The 18951-nt window shown below is 43.1% G+C and overlaps 2 protein-coding genes across 2 annotated transcripts in view; one reads left to right on the top strand and one right to left on the bottom strand.

Moving 5' to 3' along the window:
* The window catches only part of ATXN1 (ataxin 1), a 351291-nt gene extending 339996 nt beyond the window's left edge, over positions 1-11295 (bottom strand). Inside the window, exons 1-2 of the mRNA XM_050890766.1 lie at positions 11155-11295; positions 10676-10742 (exon numbers count right to left, since the gene is read on the bottom strand). The gene's annotated coding sequence lies outside the window, so the exon portion shown is untranslated. The remainder of the gene's footprint in view (positions 1-10675; positions 10743-11154) is intronic.
* On the top strand, positions 1987-15562 carry STMND1 (stathmin domain containing 1). Its single transcript, XM_050890897.1, is given in 7 exon segments — positions 1987-2070; positions 2957-3137; positions 5307-5461; positions 9366-9491; positions 9924-9959; positions 9961-10260; positions 15413-15562. Coding segments are annotated over 7 exon segments (1032 nt in total).
* The last annotated feature ends 3389 nt before the right edge of the window (positions 15563-18951 follow it).

Raw genomic sequence — 18951 nt, 5'->3', positions numbered from 1 at the left:
TGTACTCTTATTTCTTCAAACTATCACTTGTCTTTCTTTTTATGTGCCAATAATCAGTTTATAAAGCATAAAACATAAAGCTTACCTGGTTTTTGATTATGCTACACAGCCTATGATTTTACATTTAATCAATTTTCTTACTTTGATAACTGACATTCATTTTCCATTTTATCACCTTATTTGTGTTTAAGGAACAAATAAAAATCACCTTTTTGCAAGGATTAAAACTTCACCTATTATTTACTTATAAACAAGTTTTAGAACTGCACCATCACAGCAAGTGTGTAATCAGAAATGCAAACAAGAAGCTCAGCCTGTACATCATGTTCTGCCACACATCAAGCAGCAATCACATTTCAGCATTATCACATACAACCTGCAAACATCTGCTAAAGAGAGAGAAAACAGAACAGCAGCAACAACAACCACCTTCCCACACACCAAAAGGTTATTTGACTTGCATTCTGTGTAAATTCAAACTGGACACAAGAATCAGGTCCCTGTTGATTAGGGATGAAAAAAGAACAAAATTTTTTGGAAGACACTTGTTTCTCAAGAGACAGTAGATGCACATTTGAGAGTTCCTTGCAGCTCAAGGACGCCAGCACAGGTAAGTACAAAGAGTCACACACATGTGCTCTGAGCTGAGTAGAGACACCAGCTACAACCTGGAAGCCAGACAGTAACCTTAGTGCAGTGCTTTGCACAGTCAGATGCGGCACACTGAGGCAGGGAAGATCACTTTAGGCTCGCTGCCATGCAAATGAGTTTATTCAGCTTTCCAACCAGACCAACTGAGGGTTTGGACTGGAGACAAGAGGAACACATAGGGCTGCCTGCAGCCGTCCATCCAGAGTGATCTCTTCGGCTGGAGTCACTCTGTCTCAGTGCTGGGGTTCATTTGATTCTGAAAGTCCACCAGCCTTACTACTTGAAAGACACATTAGTCATGTAAGCATCTCCATTTCGCATATATGGAAAAGAAATTTGACAAGTCTTACAGAAAGTTTTCCACTATGAATCAGGGTAAGGTCACAAGCTGACATTCATTTGTTACCAGGGTCTCAGGAAGTTAAAAAAATAATTCCTCATAGATATTAATAATTACTTGGGTTTTTTGAATCTTTTTATTTCATACAAAGAGTCTGTTTCATGGGAATATTTGTGAAAAAACAATTTATTTCTTCTAACTACAACAGCTGATGATCTCAGCACAAGTGACCCAAGACATGATCTTCAACTGACAGCACCGCCTTAACATTTCTCTGCTAGCTTTTATAACCACCTCTTGGAAGTATAAACCATGGTTGCTTTTTTCTTTTTTTTAAATCTCCTACAGACATCTACTTCTAAGGATGTGAACAGACTCAAACTGTAATCAAGAAATTGTACAATTATATCAAAGGACGCTTAAAACATTTTCCCTAGTCACAGCCTGTCCCTGTCTCCTGATGACATTTCCTCCCATTTAGAAGTCTGCCGCGCTCCTTGGAGTTCCAGATTCAGGACTGATCTTTTCCAATGGCTAATGGTGCTGAAGAATACTTAAGAAATCCAAGCAGAAACTGAAATGTGTATTTTACATGACAGTATCTTGTTCATCCAAAAAAAAAAAAAAGGGGGGGGGGGGGGGGCGCGGGGGAAGGCTGGAGATACTCAAGTGAAGACACTTGAGTTCCCACAGGAGGTTCACTAACACCCTGAATGACCTGTGCAGATTTGCTGCTATCAGACCAACATCCCAGCTGCACAGAAGAAACACATTCCCTCTCAACTTCAGAGCAGGGTGCCTAGACAAAGACAATGACGTCTGTATGCCAGGACGTAAGAAGAAAGCCTTCTGTGGTGTTATTTATTGTAGCAACAGGCCCTGGCAACGGTTAGACTCCATGGTGATAACGAATAACCAAGCTCCCAAGGAAGAGACTAGGGCATTCCTACTCCCTGGACTTGCAGCAAGGAGAAGCAGATGGTCACAATTTCACCATGGGCTGCAATATTTCTAACAGGGTCTCTGTCGCACAGCTGTCTTCTGAGGAGCTACAGAACAACCAGGAAGCCAAAAGCCAGGTAGTGACTTATTCCTAACAGACTCCGTATAAAGTATGTTAGGAGATGTCTTAGCACGCAAGTGTACAAGGACATACATATACAGAGAAATGGTTTTGCTGATGTTAACAGTAGCTCTGACTCTGTCAGGGAGCTCTTTAAGAGAAGGGCTATCACTCACTCAGCTTAATACAACCCTTATGCTTACAGGGAAAGCAGACTCACCATTTGGCCACATGCATGATCTGATTTTACAGCACCTGAAAAGTTGCTTTTCCACAGTCTGTCCCACTTGCCTCATTAAAGACACAATTAGAGGCATTTATCTCCCACACCAGTGACGAATTACAACACTGCAGCAAGGTGGGTTTTGCCTCAAAAAGTTAGTATGAGACGGGGGCTTGTATATATGCAAATATTGTAGGATACAGGTGCACAGCCACTTTGGGAAGTTTGCACAGTTGAGTTGACTCAGGCCCAAACATACAGAGAAGAGACAAGAATACATCTAGGCTCTAATCCTGGATTGTTTGGAGGTTCAAAGCTATTGTTTAGAAGGTGCACAGGTTAACACCTTACCAAGTGCTAACTGAAAACTCAGTTTTAAATTTCTAACCAATGATCCACATACAGAAGGTACTTAAAGTACTGAAGCAATACCCCAATACAGTCAACTGGATTGTGGACACATTTAGGCTTAAGGTCATTACTTCCTTTCCAAAATGCTCCAAGAGACCTTTCCTCACCATCAACATTCACCTGTGACAGAACATGGATAAGTATCAGGAATGCCTCTGTCTTCCACTCCACTCTGAACCTGCCAATTCTATGGGTCTATCCTAGGTACCACCTTAAAAGTTTAGAAGCCCAAGGAGCTTTTCTCATTTGTTTCTTCATTTTCTTGTAGACTAAAAGTGACAGCATTGCTGGGACAGAGGCTGTCCCCTCACAGGATGGGGCAGCTTGGCCAATGGGCACTTCAAAGGATGGAGCCAAAGTTGAAGATGAGACCAGTGAGGGAGACTCCCCTGAGGAACTACCAGAAAGATTTACATCATCTCAGAAAAGCAGCAATGCACAAAGCACAGGTAAACAGTAACTGAAGTTCATACCAGCTCCACAAACAGAGACCTGGGAGGAAATAATCTTGAGAGTCTATTGCTACAGCCAACTTCTATAGCCAGAAACGTTCATACTGCGACACCGCAAGGACTGAGCTCTTAGCACTGGTTTAAAACCATGCAATAGTAGCAGAAAGTATTTCCTAGCTGAGGATTATGTTCTGCAGCATGACTCAACCCTCACTACCAGAACAGGCAGCAGGGTAGATCCTTTTCTTGGCAGACGCCTGGAACAGACCAAGAGAACAAACTCAGCCTTGTTCCCAAGGGTAGCCCTCTAACTGGGATTACAGCACACTGGGAAGATGCATTACCCACACGAGGGCTGTCAGTCTGCTGTTACGAGTCAGTTTTTACAACAGAATGGTCAATACAAGGCCCCTGACTAGCATCAGGTAGAGACAGTAAGTAAATACCACGTTATTCTTCATTTTTGCAACCAAAAGTTGCAGGGCCAGTTATCATATAGAGAAAGCTATAAAAATTCCAGAAATCATCATGACAATAAGCAAAGGTCTGATAAAGTTTTTTTTAAGTAGAAGTGAACACTTAAACCCAAACTTTTCTATAATCTTAGGATACCATTGTAGTAAGAGTTGCTAACGGAAAAGCAGCACCATCTTTGCTGCATTTAAACCCTCTAATTGTGCAGTTTAACTCTTTTACTTTTCAAGTGCCATGAACAGCTTACATTTCACAAACACACTAAATGGAAAATCTACAGTGGTTGTTTACTCTTTGTAATAAACAAGGGTTGTAATAAAATATTTCAAATTGAACACAAAAGGAATAATTACTGGTGTTTGCTATTCATTAAAGAGGACTTAACTCCCAATGCCACAGAAGGACATGATGAAAGGATTTCATTTCAGATTGAACAAAATTATTTGCTTGCTCTGAAATGGTGTTTCATTTAATTTCAAGCTCCTTTTCCTCCCACTTGCTAAAAGATAACTTCACAGGAAATTTCTAAACAAAAACTTTTAAAAATCATGCTTCAGTCTTCTGTTTCAAGACAAAAAACCATACCATACCAAGATATTTCAACTACATTTTTCCTCTGAATGAATAGATTAGTAAAACCAATATAAATTCACATCACTTGTCAACGTTGCCCACTCATCGTGCTTTTATTTTTTGCCAAGATATGTTTTGCTGTATACTGGCTTCTGACATTTAAGTGTTCTGACTGACAGATGAACCCCAGTGCTTTTTGGGTGACTGGTTCAGTTATTTTAGGAGAGGTATGGAGTGAGCTTCTACAAGGTGGTAGATGTTCTGGTTTTTGTTTTACAACTAAAAAAATAAGCCAACATTGTCATACTCACTCTGCTTATAAAGACTGGCAGATGTTAAATAACTGTGATTTTGATTTGGTCCAAGCGTTCTTTGTACAAAAGCTCTAACTTCTGCCAATAGAGGTTGGGCAGATGGTAGAACCGTCAACTGAGGGTTGAAAAACCTGATGGGTCTTGGCAATAAAGTTGTTCGTTGTTTATTCATGTCTGATATGTGGAAACTAAACAGCCACTCAGAAGGGTTATCAAAATAATTTGGTTTTTATTCTTAATTGTTGTTTATAAATATATAATTAAGTGTTGGAATGCTTATGATCAGACTCAAATGTAGCAATGCTGTTACAACAAAAATCATAGACCACGAAAGCACATGAAAGTTTGGGTTCATTTAACAGAAGAACACAGTGATGTTTACAAGACGGCCCATTAGTAGGCTTGGACTATCCCGTCCCAGCCTGGCTTTCTGTGACCAGATCACAGAATACTTGAGAACTTGAATCGTAAAGAGCTCTCTATGGACCCTCTTTGGGAACATGCTCAAAAATTGGCTTCACAAGCCTTCAGCACATGCTTCCATGCTTTCCTGAATGTGCCCCTCTGGGTGTCACTGACTACAGTGAGAAACTGAACTAGGTGCCCGCGCCATTTTTCAAACCACTAAAAAGCTTACTGCAAAGTTTAAGCAGTGAAGAGAGCCTCGAGCAGGCCTTCTCCACTGGACGTTCTCAGTATGTAACCTCTTAAATAAAAACTCTGGCATTGGAAATACTTCACGAAGTTTTGTTTGAATGCCAAGTGCTCTACAAGTATTAAGTTTTAATTTTTTCATCTTTTGAAGACACACTGCTCACCAGCGAGTTCATCAGTAAATCATGGCCCTTACAGGAAACAGAGAGGCAAAAATCATCAGACATTCTTGAGGAGCTGAGGATGCAGGGAATCATCAAGAGCCAAAGTACCACTGCCAGGACTGGAGAAGTGTATGAAAACAAGGTAAGTGTCATTATATGAGACAGGACCCCTGCTACAGCTCTGACCCTGCTGCGAGCACCCTGAGATTCAGTTTCCGCACATGCAAAGCATCCAAGTAGATCTCTGCTAAGACTTTAGAAGCAAGTTGTTTAACAACAGAGAACTGTATTATGGGGATGTTAATGCAACAGAAGCTGGCAGCAGTTTTCAGTTGTTTACAGCTTCTGGGCTTGTTTAAAATGGGGACAAAGGAGACAGCAACAGTACTAAGAACTTGCTCATTGAAAAACTCACTGGAAGTTACATGCCACCAACTTGTTTCTTAAGTCCATGAAACTAGAAGAAATACTGCTGTCAGGGCTTATAATTACACTTAATTTAAGACCTCAGAAATCCTAAATATTCACACTTCTGAGAAATCTACAATTCACATTTGATCTCAGACTAAGAAACCATTACAAAATGGATTTTAAAAAAATTATAGAACTGGTATTCTACTAAGAAGCTAGTGTCCATTTTCTTTTCATTCCGAATGATAACCCAAGGCTTATTTTGGCTTCTGAACTCAAGTTTATTCTTTTGTTGTCAAGCATTGTCTTAAGGATCAAGTTGCCTCTTCCAGATAGGGTTTCAAGTACAGACGTCAGGAGGGAGAAGGTCTGCAGGGAATCTGTAAGAAGTTTAACGCATTTATGGATGTGTTGTCCAAAGCATGATCCCACCACTGCTTGAACACAGGAACAATTCAAGCTCAAACCAAGCATGATTCTGAGTAGCTTTGTCATTTGAGGCAAGCCATTCACACATCTCTAACCTCAGCCACATATTATTGAAGATCAAGCAGAAACTTTCATAAGAAGGAGTAAACAAGCAAGTGCCACCTTACAGTCTGGCCACTGGTGCTGCCTAACACATTTCCTATTGTCAGCACTTTGGAAAATGAGGCTGGAACATCTCAGAGTACAGCTTCTCCATAGTCTTTACTTACTTCCCTCAGACAGATTTTTGAGTATCTGAGATGATTATCCCCTCTGTGGCTAAATTTAGATAACACACTGCAGGCAGGTTTTTGTATTTTTCCCCTTCATAAGATAGGCAAGTGTCTGTTCTTTTTTTCCTCCTGTATTAAAAAGCTGTCTGGTACTAAATTACACATACTCTTTTATTGACAGAAACTCAGTCTGTGCTATTTCTCCTTAGAGAATTTCTATCCTCCCAACAGGAGGAAGGCACTTTTTTTTTTTGGTCTTAAAATCAGTACAGCTTTGAAAAATGAACATCATACTTTTCACTAACAAAGCCAACTTTTCCAAGTGATATTTTACATTTGAGCTGGGCCTACTGCTGGGTAACCTACAAGTGAAAATATAAACCTCTCACTAGCTGTTAACTATTAGCTGTCCCTTAGTAGCAATAGAAAATTTGGCCTGTGCTACCTCCTGTAAGAATAATTTATTCCATCAGAGCTCAAATCAAGCAGATTACCTATGAACAGAGGGACTAAATGCACTGAACAGACGCGGTAGAAAAGGTTTATTACCCAGACATATTCCAAATTACAACATGCAGCTCTGGATTTTGAGCATTAACACACAGGTAAATTCACATCTGAAATTTTGGAATTGACCGGGAATAAGCATGAATAGCTTTATGCCAAATTTCAGTCCAGCACTAGCTCCAGTGAAGAAATGAGCTCACAGACCTCACAGCATTATGACAGATGAGTACAACCAGGTTTGAGATTATTTTTACAATAATATTGGAGATAGAGATATCCTTGCAAGAGCTTTCCCTTCCTGTGCATAGTTCGGCTCTATATAAGTATCTGCATCCCTTAAGCCTTGGCAGCGTCACCTGTCTTCTCCAGATTTCCTGCCATTGCCAACACTGTGAAACAGCTGCGCTAGAAGACTTCAGTCTTTTGACCGTCCCTCACTTTATCCTGAACAAAGGAACTCCAAGCAGTACAGGTTAAGATGCTTTGTTATACCTGTTTCTAAGTCTTACTGCTCTAAAGGAGCAGTGCTTTTGACAGCAACATTATATGGGTCTAGTGTAACAAAGCCAAGGAAGAGCCATACATGCCACAGAATAAACCAGCCTCTACAATTTTAACAGTGGCTCTTACTAAAAATGCCAGAAGAGCCAGAGCTTCCACCTAAGATACAGGTATCTAGGCTTCTTTGCATGATTACATTTCAGCGTTGGGGGGCGGGGGGGGGGGGGAGTAACTGCTATTTTTTCCCTCCAGTGCTTCAAAAAGATTGTATAGAATCATAGAATATCTCCAGTTGGAAGGGATCCATAAGGATCATCCCTGCTCCTTGCAGGACTACCTAAAACTAAACCATATGACTAAGAGCGTCGTTCAGATGCTCCTTGAACTCTGACAGGCTTGGTGCCATGACCACTTCCCTGGGGAGCCTGTTCCAACGACCAACCACCCTCTCAGTGAAGAGCCTTTTCCTAATGTCCAAAGGATCATTGCTGATGTCAAACGTGAAAATGTTTAATCCTCACCCCTGAAGAGTTACATTAAGCTCTTAATAAACACCCCTACTCCTGAGAAGTGGCAGGAGTTGAATTACAGGCAGCACCGGACACTTTAGTTCCTTAGTGCACCAGCAGCTGTAGGATATCATCTATCAGGTACCTTTTTTCCAAGTCTACCTTTAAAGGCACTCCTATGTGTGTGAGCTAGAGGGTAAGCAAGAGGACCAAAAGCTGTAGTATCAAATGGAATGGTCTATGGGAATTTTATCCACTTATCATGAGTTATCATTTACAAGGGATGCGCACAGGTTATTATTTTAGTGTTTCCATTGCTGTTAGCTTTCAGTGTGGGCTCGTTGAAGCTATGAGGACTCTTGATCTCCCAAAACTGTTTAGCTCAAAGGTAAGTTCTTTTCTCAGCTTATATAGACACAGAACAATCTGGAAAGCAACCTGCTTGCTGCATACTCTGTTTAGTTTGGACATATTGGGAAGAATTTTTCATTCATCTCTTCCTATGCAGTCTACAGTTTATCTTGGGTAAGGAATGACATGCTCAGTATGCAATACCTTCCCACTTTGGGCTTTCGCTAGAATGGCCTTTGTCATTAGATAGAAGAGTTTCTTTTTTTCTTTTGAAAAAGTCTTTTGTTTCATTTTTATGATGATTGAACATCGCTTTGTTCAGATTTTTTGTCATCTGCATTCAAAACGTCGCCTTTGTATATCAGTTTTCTTCCTACTGATTCATGCTCCACCTTCATCTCACTAAATGAGTCATCTTCTGTACTATTTGCAGCACTTAACACTTCTGGCAGCGAGGCCTGACTTCTAGAGTTATTTATGGCAATAAAAGTCTGGGGAGCAGATAGCTCAGGAAACTTGTAACAGGATAGTGATTATTTCAACCCTAGGTCCTTGGTGTGGGTTTAACACTGCTAAAGCTGCTTATCATAAGGAAAACGGTAGAATTCAGCCTCCTGGCTGATCAAATAATCACCGCATCTTTCCAGGAGTAAGTGCTACCCTCAGCAGCAGAGCTCTAGGATCAGGCTACTCATTTGTATGCAGCAGAGGCCAGCAGTATCATGATTACGAAGCTCTGACAAAACCATTCTTAAATCTCTTCAGCAGTAATAAAGTCAATTCCCTAAATACTTAGGGCCTCATTACCAAATCCCCACATCTGCTGGGCATACAGCAACATTGCAAGCTTCACAGACACATCACTCAGCAGAAAAGGGGAATTCTCACTGCAGACAACACTCACTCATGAGTAAGCACTGAGGTTATTAGCACAACATTATTTCCAGGCTTTCATTGGTATCAGAGTCCATTACCTCCATGCATGAAAGAGAAGCAGAAGGCAAGCAACAAAGTGTCACCCCAACATCAAAATATACTCTGCTGAAAGCTTTTAATGTCTCTACAGAGAGATGCCCTGGAAAAGACACTGAAGAAACCACCAGCTAGGCTGGAAAAAATTCAGTTTGGAAACAAGGAAGTGGATGATTTTACAGCGAAGGACATGAAGACTTCTGCTGAAGCAAAAAAACAGGTCATCTAATTCTGCTGTGTATTTTTCCAGTGTTTGCTTTATCACCTAAAACCCTCTACTTTTTATAAATCAAGCTAATGCAGACAGTTTATGTACAACCCACTACCAAAACCTGATTAATGGCAGCACAGTGGGTCCTATATTCATCTCACAGATGTTGGAAGTCCAGGTTTATTTTTGCCAAAAGCCTGGAAGATTACTCTAAAAATATGCATAAGAGAGGAAACTTCTGGAGTAGTCTTTTTTTTTTCCTATAGCAAAAGATGCATCTTCTATGGACACCAGAATAAATTGACTAAATTCAGTGCTAACTGGAGTAACATTCTGACCACATTTGGGTAAAAAGATAGAAAGAACTGCTGCATGTGTTTGACACATATCTACTTCCATCCTTCGTTACAAAGCATTGCTGTTTTTGTTGGTTTGTTCTAGGTTAGGGAAGAGGAACTGAACAAAATGCCACAACACATCACATTTTTTTCCAGCAACTGCCCACCAAACTACAGGGAAACAGACTGAAAAGGACTGCCCAAGTTTTGAAAGTTAAGGAGGTACGGACACCCCTCAGCCTTCACCTGTAGCCGGTGAGCCAGGGGTACTGCTGAAGGAAATAACTGCAGTAGAAGCCACGAACAATTATACTGAGGACCCTGTCATCGAGTCTGATTGTTTCATTGGTGCTGTTATAAGTTATCAATCTGGCTCTAAGCTGTCCTGCAAAAATGAAGAACTCCTCTGCTCCCTGCAGCTGTCTTTTTTTGGGGCACAAGTAAATGATTTATCATGGGGCACAGCTGAGTCTTACTGCTACCTATCTCACCTGGGAAAATGGTATCTAATCTTAACTGTTACACACTAATTGAAAGTAACAAAACAAATGAGAAGAGCCAGGAAGAGGCAAATTAGTAGCTAGTCAGTCACTAAGTTCAAGCACATACATGTTATCATGATTCTATCAAATTTACTTTATTATTATATTATTAAATTTAGTTCACTTCTTGGATGGCTCCATGAAAAGATTCCCTTTCTGTAGGGAGCAGGGAACAGAAGGTTGGAAAGGCATTGCATACATACAGGAAAACACAAAAGCAGGAGTGTGCAGGGAAAGAGCTGTGACCAGCAGGGATTCGGGGCAGTAGAACATGGTGGGACCCTAAGAGTAAGAACAAAGACTTTTAACTTACTGTGCAGAGCAACTGGCAAAGAGGTGAGAGCTTCAGACGCTAAGGTGACAACAGGCCCCAGGGACATCTATTTGACAAGCATTGAGCATACAAGGGAAAGACAGAACAAGTACTGAAATTACAATGGAGAAAACAACTAATGGGCTGAGATATACAAAGCACAGGTGAGTTATCCACACGGAAGGAGATGACTGTTTCTGTAACAGTGATGTGTGCAGTCATTTGACTTTGGAATCCCCAATGCCCTACCTCCAATGTGCACACAACATTTACTACAGCTAGCTCTTCCAAAAGCAACAAGTAAAGCAATTGTGCCATTCACACTCTCCCTGCTATCAGCTGTGCCACCCCCTTCTAGTCCATCTCTAAACACGTCCATCCCTACTTCTATTTGGACCACTGGCTCTGCCCACCTCCCTCCCCCATCAATCCCACACCACGCTCATCTCTGCTCCTACCCTGGCTTTTTACTTTCTTACCTCCAGCTACAGGTGACACATTCTTACTTTCCAAGCCAAGGAAATTCAGCTGCAGCACAGGACCACTCTTCTTTTAAATCACAGGCCAGGCACCGCAGAACAGATGAAAAGGTAGTCCCTATTTTTACAGTCTCATGTTAGTTCTCCCTATCACTCTCAGGAATAAAAAAGCTTTGCTGCTTTTTCTTCTCTTGCCAGACTTGTACTAAATCACTAAGGGGAGGAGCAAGAACTCATCTCGATTCCTGAGCAGCTGGGATCCCACCTGAGAGGCTGAGTAAGGCAGCCCATCAGAAAGAGCCTATTCTTTCAGCCCAGCTCCAGGCCTGGCCAAATTGGCAGGTTTTGTGAAAAAACTCTATTAGCAATAGAGAAGAAAACCTGAAAATCACCCTGTGTTGCCCAGTAAGAACAGCAGAAAAACAGAAAAAAGAGAAAAAAACCTTAGGAAACAGAGAAACTTTATTCAGCTGGTTCAAAATTACTCAACAACCTGACAGAAGTAAGAGATCTGAGGGTACATTCTCACCACACAGTTAACCCAGGCTGTTCACTGAATTTTGTCTCTGAGGTACTTTAAGCTAAGGCTACCTGGCCAGGCTTGGAATAAAAACTGGTGTGTGTATGCGTACATCTATCCATACAGACTGTTCCACCAATTTAGAGTAATTTGCCTCCCCTTGCAGTGAAGTTACTCAAGTGCTAATAGTCTCCCAGTGCCTTCCTATAGTTTCAGAAGGACAAACAATGGTCTGACCGCAGCCGATGCCATTTCTTTCACTGTTTCCTGGGTGAGGATCTTAGCTCCCTGCAGCACAAAGCCCATAAGCCCTTGTGATACACAGAGAGAAGCACAGCATCAGGAAAGGTGCCTTTTTGTCATAGGACCACTCATGTCCTTCTGCTTGGCTCATCTGTGTGTCAGATGTGATTGCTAGTCTCCCAAATCAACTATGCAGCAAAGATACTCTGAAAAAAGCAATAAGAAACAAGAGGGCCTTTGCAAGTGTCATTACTAATAGCAGTCTACTTTTACTTAGAAAAACTTCCTAGAATCAAAGATTCGAGATGAAGCTGTGGCACAGTGTAGTTCAACTGGTGGGCTGAGAAGTGATGCTGTCTAGCTTGTCAGCTTTACCTGGGGAGGGCACAGACCTGTTTCAGAAGTGAAACACTCAATTCTTCCTCCTGAGCACATCCGAGAGTTTAAGCCCAGAGCAGATGATAACTTTTCCATCTCCACCTCCCGGGGCAGGGTGGGTATGAAAGGTAGGTAGCCTGGTATATGCTTTGTCAAGGGGTTGTTGTGTTGTCTGGCTGACCCCGTTAGACCAGTGGGAGTAACATTCTAAGTCTGTCTAGGACGCTTGTAGGAAGAGGCTGAACACTGTGTACACGCAGTGGAAGGCAATTGCAGAAAAAATGCATGGATTTCTCCTTATACAATGTTCACGACAACTTTAATTATTGCCTCTGTTAGGAGGATCTGCTGAAACTCGCAATTTCACACTTCTTGGCACAGTAAGTTTCTGAGCCTTTTCCTGCAATAGAAGATACAAACTCTTAGTTGGGCACACAGTTTAAATCTTTTCTGAACTTGGAAATCATTTAAAAATAAAGATCAAATCTCTCTGTTGAGTGACCTAATGTTTGTATTACTAATACGAGAAGCAGTTTGTCGTCTGCCTTACTGAATTGGGTATTTATCTGAACACTGATCTAATTCCCATTCAAAACCATCCATGTCTTTCCATTACCTTCAGTGGATCTTGGACTTGTCTCTTGATGTGTAAGAGAATAGCTAAGTGGGGAGAACAAAGCTACATTTCTGAGCAAAGGAACAGCCTGCTGTTTCGACTGAGTTCAAAGGAACAGGACGTTGTGAATATTCCTGTGTATAAAATTACACTGAGGTATAGCTGACCACTGCAGGGCTCCTAGCCATGGCTAACTGCTTGCACAAAAAAAGCAGGGCAGCAAGTAGGTGCCAGGTGTCTGCTTTTAAAATGCCTTCAAGGATTTAATGTTCTCCTGTTTGACTGGTAGGTCTCCTACCAAAGACCTTGGTGCATAGTTCAGCAGTGCCCATGACCAAGCACCGCTGACTTGTGTCACAGCCACATTTGCACTAAACCCTGTCCCTCGACAGATCTGGAAAAGGCAACAGGTAGGCAGTATGAGCCCGCAGCACCATAGCAACTGTGCAAGAGAGCACTAGTCTCCTTGTCAGCACTGATCTCTCTCTGCTAGCCATGAATGGAGGGAGACACACACACAAGCCGAAGCAAGGGTGACTTGAGCAAAGATGCCTTTTGTCCCACGCTAGGGCAGAGATAGGAGGGGAGGCAGAAGCATCTCAGTGGGCCAGACTAGCCAGGGTTTGCTCTCCTCAGACACTTAGGACCATCACGGACCTATTTCCATAGGAGTGGTTTGCCTGAATTTGCTCCCTTGAGCTTCGCCGGAGGGCAGCCACTTTCCAAAACTGAACTTGAACTGGCTGAGCAACTGGGTGAACAGAGCCAGAGCCACAGACATTTGAGCGTGGCAAACATTGGGATCGCCGGTGCTCAGGTTATGTGCAGGCTAGAGGATTCCGACCCTTGCCACTTGGGGACTTCTTCTCAGTCTCTGCTCTAAACGTCTCAGATGCCGCTGTGAGAGGCTATGAGCCCTTACCTCAGGCAATATGTGGGGGGAGGCATTTTGGAGCCTCCTGCTCACATGATAAAGAAATGGTCTGAGTATGATGCTATAACACTTATTCAAACTCCTCCGAGCGTACGGCTTTGTGCAACTTGCCTGCTGCTCTTACCTCTCCCTGTCACAGGGATTTTCTCTGGCGTTTTACTGGAGTTCCAGCACAAAACGAGCCAGGCCCGTGTGCTGCCTGAGGGAGGAAGCACAGGCATAGCTCACCAGTGGTGAGCCATTAAGTGCAGGTCGGTGGCCTCGCCAGGGCTGTTGGTATCTCCCCATCCCTCCCCAGTGTAATTCATCCAGCTGTTCCCAGGCACAGCTTCTGCATCTTCAATCCCCAGACAAGCCTCACGCTCCTCCCGGGTCTTGCGGGACACCTCGTCTCTTGCGAGCCGGCTGTAACTCACGGCAGACGGCAATCCCCGGCAGACAGACCCCCACACACCCCCACACCCCCCAGCCCCCCCGACCTGGCGCCGGAGCCGAGGGCAGAGCCCGGCGGCGCGGCGGGCCGCTGGGGAGGAGCAGCGAGCTCCGCGCTGGGCTCTCCCCTTCCCCCGCCGCCCCCAGCAGGTGTCACCCTGCCCCGCGAAACTCCCGGGGCCGGCACCGCTCCCCTCCCCCGGGCTTCTCCTCCTTCCCTCCCCTCCTCCCTGCCTCCTCCGGGCGGCAGTTCAGCTGGAGCACGAAGCTGCGGGAAGGGCCGCCTCGCCAGCGGGAAAGGAGACCCAGAGGAGCCGGTGCCCAGCACGGCTGGCCCGGCCGTGGCGGGGGGGGGGGGGGGGGGGGCGGAACGGACCAGCCGCTCCAGGCTCCCGGCGTCCGCCCGCCGGCTCCTGACCGCCTGCTCTGACACTGCTATTTATTTCTGCCCATTTCTTTCCACGAGTTTTTGAACGGGAAGGGAGAATATACCGTGCACACGGTATTTATGCTACCGTCCCTTTCAGTCACAGTTTCCTAAGATACTCAGCTAAAAGAAAGATGTGAATAGCTATTCGTTTACGCTGTCACTAGGAAGAAAAAAAAGGGGAAAAAATAGCGTTCCAAGAATACAGAAAGACAAGTTAAAGGGAAATAAAATTATGCATATACTATCAGTTTGCTTTTTCTCTTACTACAAAGATAACTCCACCACGTGAAGCAATACCAGCCATCTCCCTACCACCTTTTTCCTATTGAAGGACAATGCTCCATGTGATGGTGAAATGAAGAGTTCAAAGGGAAAGAAATAGTCAAAATAATCAATGGATCAGGGCCAGGTTTTGCTCTGATGGGGGTTTGCATCTGTCTGAAGGAAAAGCAGTAGCATGGATCTTGTGCCGGCGCGAGTGCGCAGGGTCAGGTCCCTTTGCCTGAGGCTGACACCCGTGTTTGTCTGTCGAGTTCGTTCTTGGGCAGGTAAGAGTGCTGCTGGAGCTCCTTGTGTGACATGGTCAGAGTTGCTCCCTTCATGAGTCTGTGTTTCTTCTCCCCTCACATCTGATTTTGTATCTTTCTCTTGCCTTCCTCATTTTGTTCATCTGTTCCTCTGACGTTGTTCTTCTTTCTGACCCAGTTCGCCTTCTCTCCAGCATACAGGGGAGTCACTAGTCTTCATCCTGTCCTCACTGCACTTCAGTTCTCTACACCGAAGAATGTTCCATTTAAAATAGCAGTCCTTGCTGCTGGACCACCAAAATTCTCCCATTTCAAGGCCCATGTGTGAACATCTGGGACAAACAGCTTTCTCACAAAAAGCAAGACACAGCTGACCACTATGCCCTACATCTCCGGGGAGAAATGAAATACACATCTAGACCAAGAGGAGCATTCTCAAATAAGCCCCTAATATTCAATAGACAGGAATAGCTGGGAGGACATCTCTCTGATTTTGAGGTGTTTGAACTCGACATCCAAATGGTTATATCTTGCATAAGTCTCTGTTTTATTAACAGCCTGTAGTGCTGAGCCACTGTGCTGCAGCAGCTCTTGGGAGCTCTCTCTTGTGAAGCTGCACCATTTCCTAACTTGCTCTGTGCACACTTTTAATATTATCTGGAATGATGAAACTAAATTCAGTCCTTAGAAATTTATTTAAGCTTTGCTTTAGCTGCCTGCCTCTGTCAATGTACCTCAGACCAAGCCAAATTACTAAATGGTGGGGGTATAATTGTGCTACACAATGCGATGGTTTGGCATGAGTTCAGGAAGCTTAAAGCCAGGAAGGGCCAGTAAATAATGTCGTCTGACCTCCTATATATACAGAACATTATATTTAATTACTGAGTGTAGTACTAAGGGTACAGAGGGATCTTAAATGAAAAAACTGAATCAGGGGCCTTCAACCTCCCTTTGTTTTTCTACATTAATTTTACATTTCAGAACAACTTGGCTGCTTTTCAACTGCTGTCAGAAGTGCTGGTTTCCTTTAAGGAGCCAGTAAGTTCTTATTTCAGGCAGCACATCAAGAGAAACCATCATTTCTCTTCCTAGCATAGGATCAGCAAGTACTGAAAAGAGACTTCAGTGATTGTATAAGCAACTGCTGAAGAAATCCCAATTGGCAGAAGACTTCCAGGTCTTAATGCGCAAGGGAAAGTTTGGGGGCAGAGGGCATAGGGAGAGGGCAGGATTAATCAGGACAGAGGGCTGGATACCAGGATGCTTTAGGATAGAAAAGTCTCTGCTGTGTAACCCCTCCCAGAATGGGAATAACAAAAATATTTCCCTCCTCCTTCTGAAAAAAAAAAACAAAACACCAAACGAAAACACAAAGCATTTGATAAAACAAAGAGGCAACTTTTACAAAGTAAAACCAGTACCAATTATCACACACAGCAGGGACTCAATTTAGCACAATGAATTCCCTCTCTTTTCCTGTGGATAAAGGATAAAGAGATCTTGTCAGGGATATTAATGGAGCTCTCCTGCCAAGATACCAAGATACCATACATAAGCTCTGGTCACAGCCTCTCCTTACCATGAAGCAGCCAGCTCTGGAGATGTGTTTCCAGCTGATAGACACTATCTCGGGGAGGGTGAGGACAGAGCAGAGTAAGAACGTCCTACCCGGGTGTGTGACCCCTGCGTGCCCTCACTCACAGCTACCCCATTAACCCTTCTGCCTCGGATTTTATTCTGTGGAGTGATTTGTTCTGAAATAAAGACCTGACTGACATATAAATAGCAGAATAAACTTGCCCTCTACCAGCACTTTCCCACTCCACTGATATTCTGTTTTCTCTTGTACCTTCTGGATTTTGTGTTTAACAGGCCATCTCTTATTTTTAATATTCTAACATCTCTGGCAGGTGCTAGATCCATTCTTCCTCTCTGGCAGTTTTAGCATAAGACGTGTTTTGTTTTGGAGGAGAGGAAAGTGGGAGAAAGAAAATGAATGTGGTAGACATAAACAAATTCAGAAAAAGATTTACAAAGACAGCAGCGGGAAAATTTTCTCTCCTCCACATGAGAGTATTTAGTGTGCGGTGGCAATACGTAGTGCCTGGCTACTATAGTATGCTGATATGACTGCTTCCATTATTTTGAGCCTGTTTATATTCTGGAAGATACTAAAGCCAGCTAGTGATATGGAAGTTGATGATTATTGGCAATGGCATCTCTGAGAGCTACTTAGACTAGAGTCATACTTAAAAATCAAATGAGTAAGATCCAGCTGCAGAATTGCAAACTGTAGAAAGTCCTGCTAGACACTAAAAACTTCCTTCTGAAGTTGTACTCTCACCTAGCTGTGAGAGCCATTACCTTTCCTGTTACAATCCCTGGATGCCTAGAGCTAGAAACATGAGCTAGTACAGCTGGAGTGACAGAGCCAAAGCTCTCAGGCTAGGACTACAAGGGATCAAAATTCACAGTAATACACTGTGTTACGCTGTGACTTCCTCTACATTGGGAAATTAAACATGCCTGGGGTCAAGTGGTATGGAACGCCAACATCCGTCCTATTAAATGGTCCTTGATCCAGAGTATCTTCTGAATTGTGCCTGGGAGCTGCCTGGGAAAGTGCTAGCTGGCCAATGTAACAACAGCCAGAGACTGTTCTGACAATTGAACTTACAACAATTTTGTTTATATTCAGAAACCTTCCTTGACACTGTTTAAATTACTAGAGTGGACACAGTCTGTCTGAAACGATGTTTTCCTCACCTTTCTGACCAGTGTGATATTCCATCTTCTATCTTCTATATTATGTGCCTTTGAGTACGCTGCCAAAATACTTAATTATCCCATGATTTGATACTTACCTGGTAGAAATGAGCTATTTTAGTTAATAAACAGTCATATTAAATACAAAAGTCATTAAACTGTACCCAGTCTGCTTGACACAAATACTGTGTTTTTATCACAATGGCTCTAGTGATCGATAAGTCTCACGCTTTACATATTCCTTTTCCCATAAGAGTTCCTGGAAGATCACCCCTTTGCAAAGGCAGTTCAGCCATTCTTTGGGAACACTTTTCACTACAGCAGGTTGACAGGCAAAAAAAAGAGAGACCAGTAAAAGAAAAGACTTTCTAATGGATAGCCCTCCTGAGCTAGGAAGTCAGTGGACTACAAGTACTCTCCAGCAATTAAGCTGCTCCTTGGCATATCCATGGCTCTCCTAGGATATCAGCGTTCAGAAGAAAAAGATACTTCACGGTCCTATAGGATACTGAACACAAGCACTAGATGGAGCAGCGGGCAAACTTCTGGACTCTTTCCCTGCTTATATTCAATCCATGAAGTTACCGGATAGCCCACTTGGAATCTGAGCTGTCAAGCTGACTCCAGGTCAGTACTTCGTAAAGACGCAGGTGTGCCTTGTGTAGGACTGAAACATTAGGCTATGTTACACGACGTTTTGGATTCAGTACAGTTAATGCTGATGTATAACTGGTGGCCACATTCTTAGATATATTCGTAGATGTTTGTACATACTTCTTTGTCTCACAGTTTTAACCCATATATACTCGTTTTGAAGATTTTCACTAAAGATCTATAATTCCACAGTATCCCACTAGTCATTAGACTGCTGAGGGCTTCAGTCAATATAAAACAAAAGAAGACCTTTCTTTTTAACTATGGATGGTGCATTGCACCTTGTCTGCCTTA

The sequence above is a fragment of the Gymnogyps californianus genome, chromosome 2 (assembly GCF_018139145.2).
Source record: "Gymnogyps californianus isolate 813 chromosome 2, ASM1813914v2, whole genome shotgun sequence".
In the NCBI taxonomy this organism is placed as follows: Eukaryota; Metazoa; Chordata; class Aves; order Accipitriformes; family Cathartidae; genus Gymnogyps; species Gymnogyps californianus.
The sequence above is the reverse complement of the archived record's forward strand: the minus strand, read 5'-3'. Positions and strand labels throughout refer to the sequence as shown.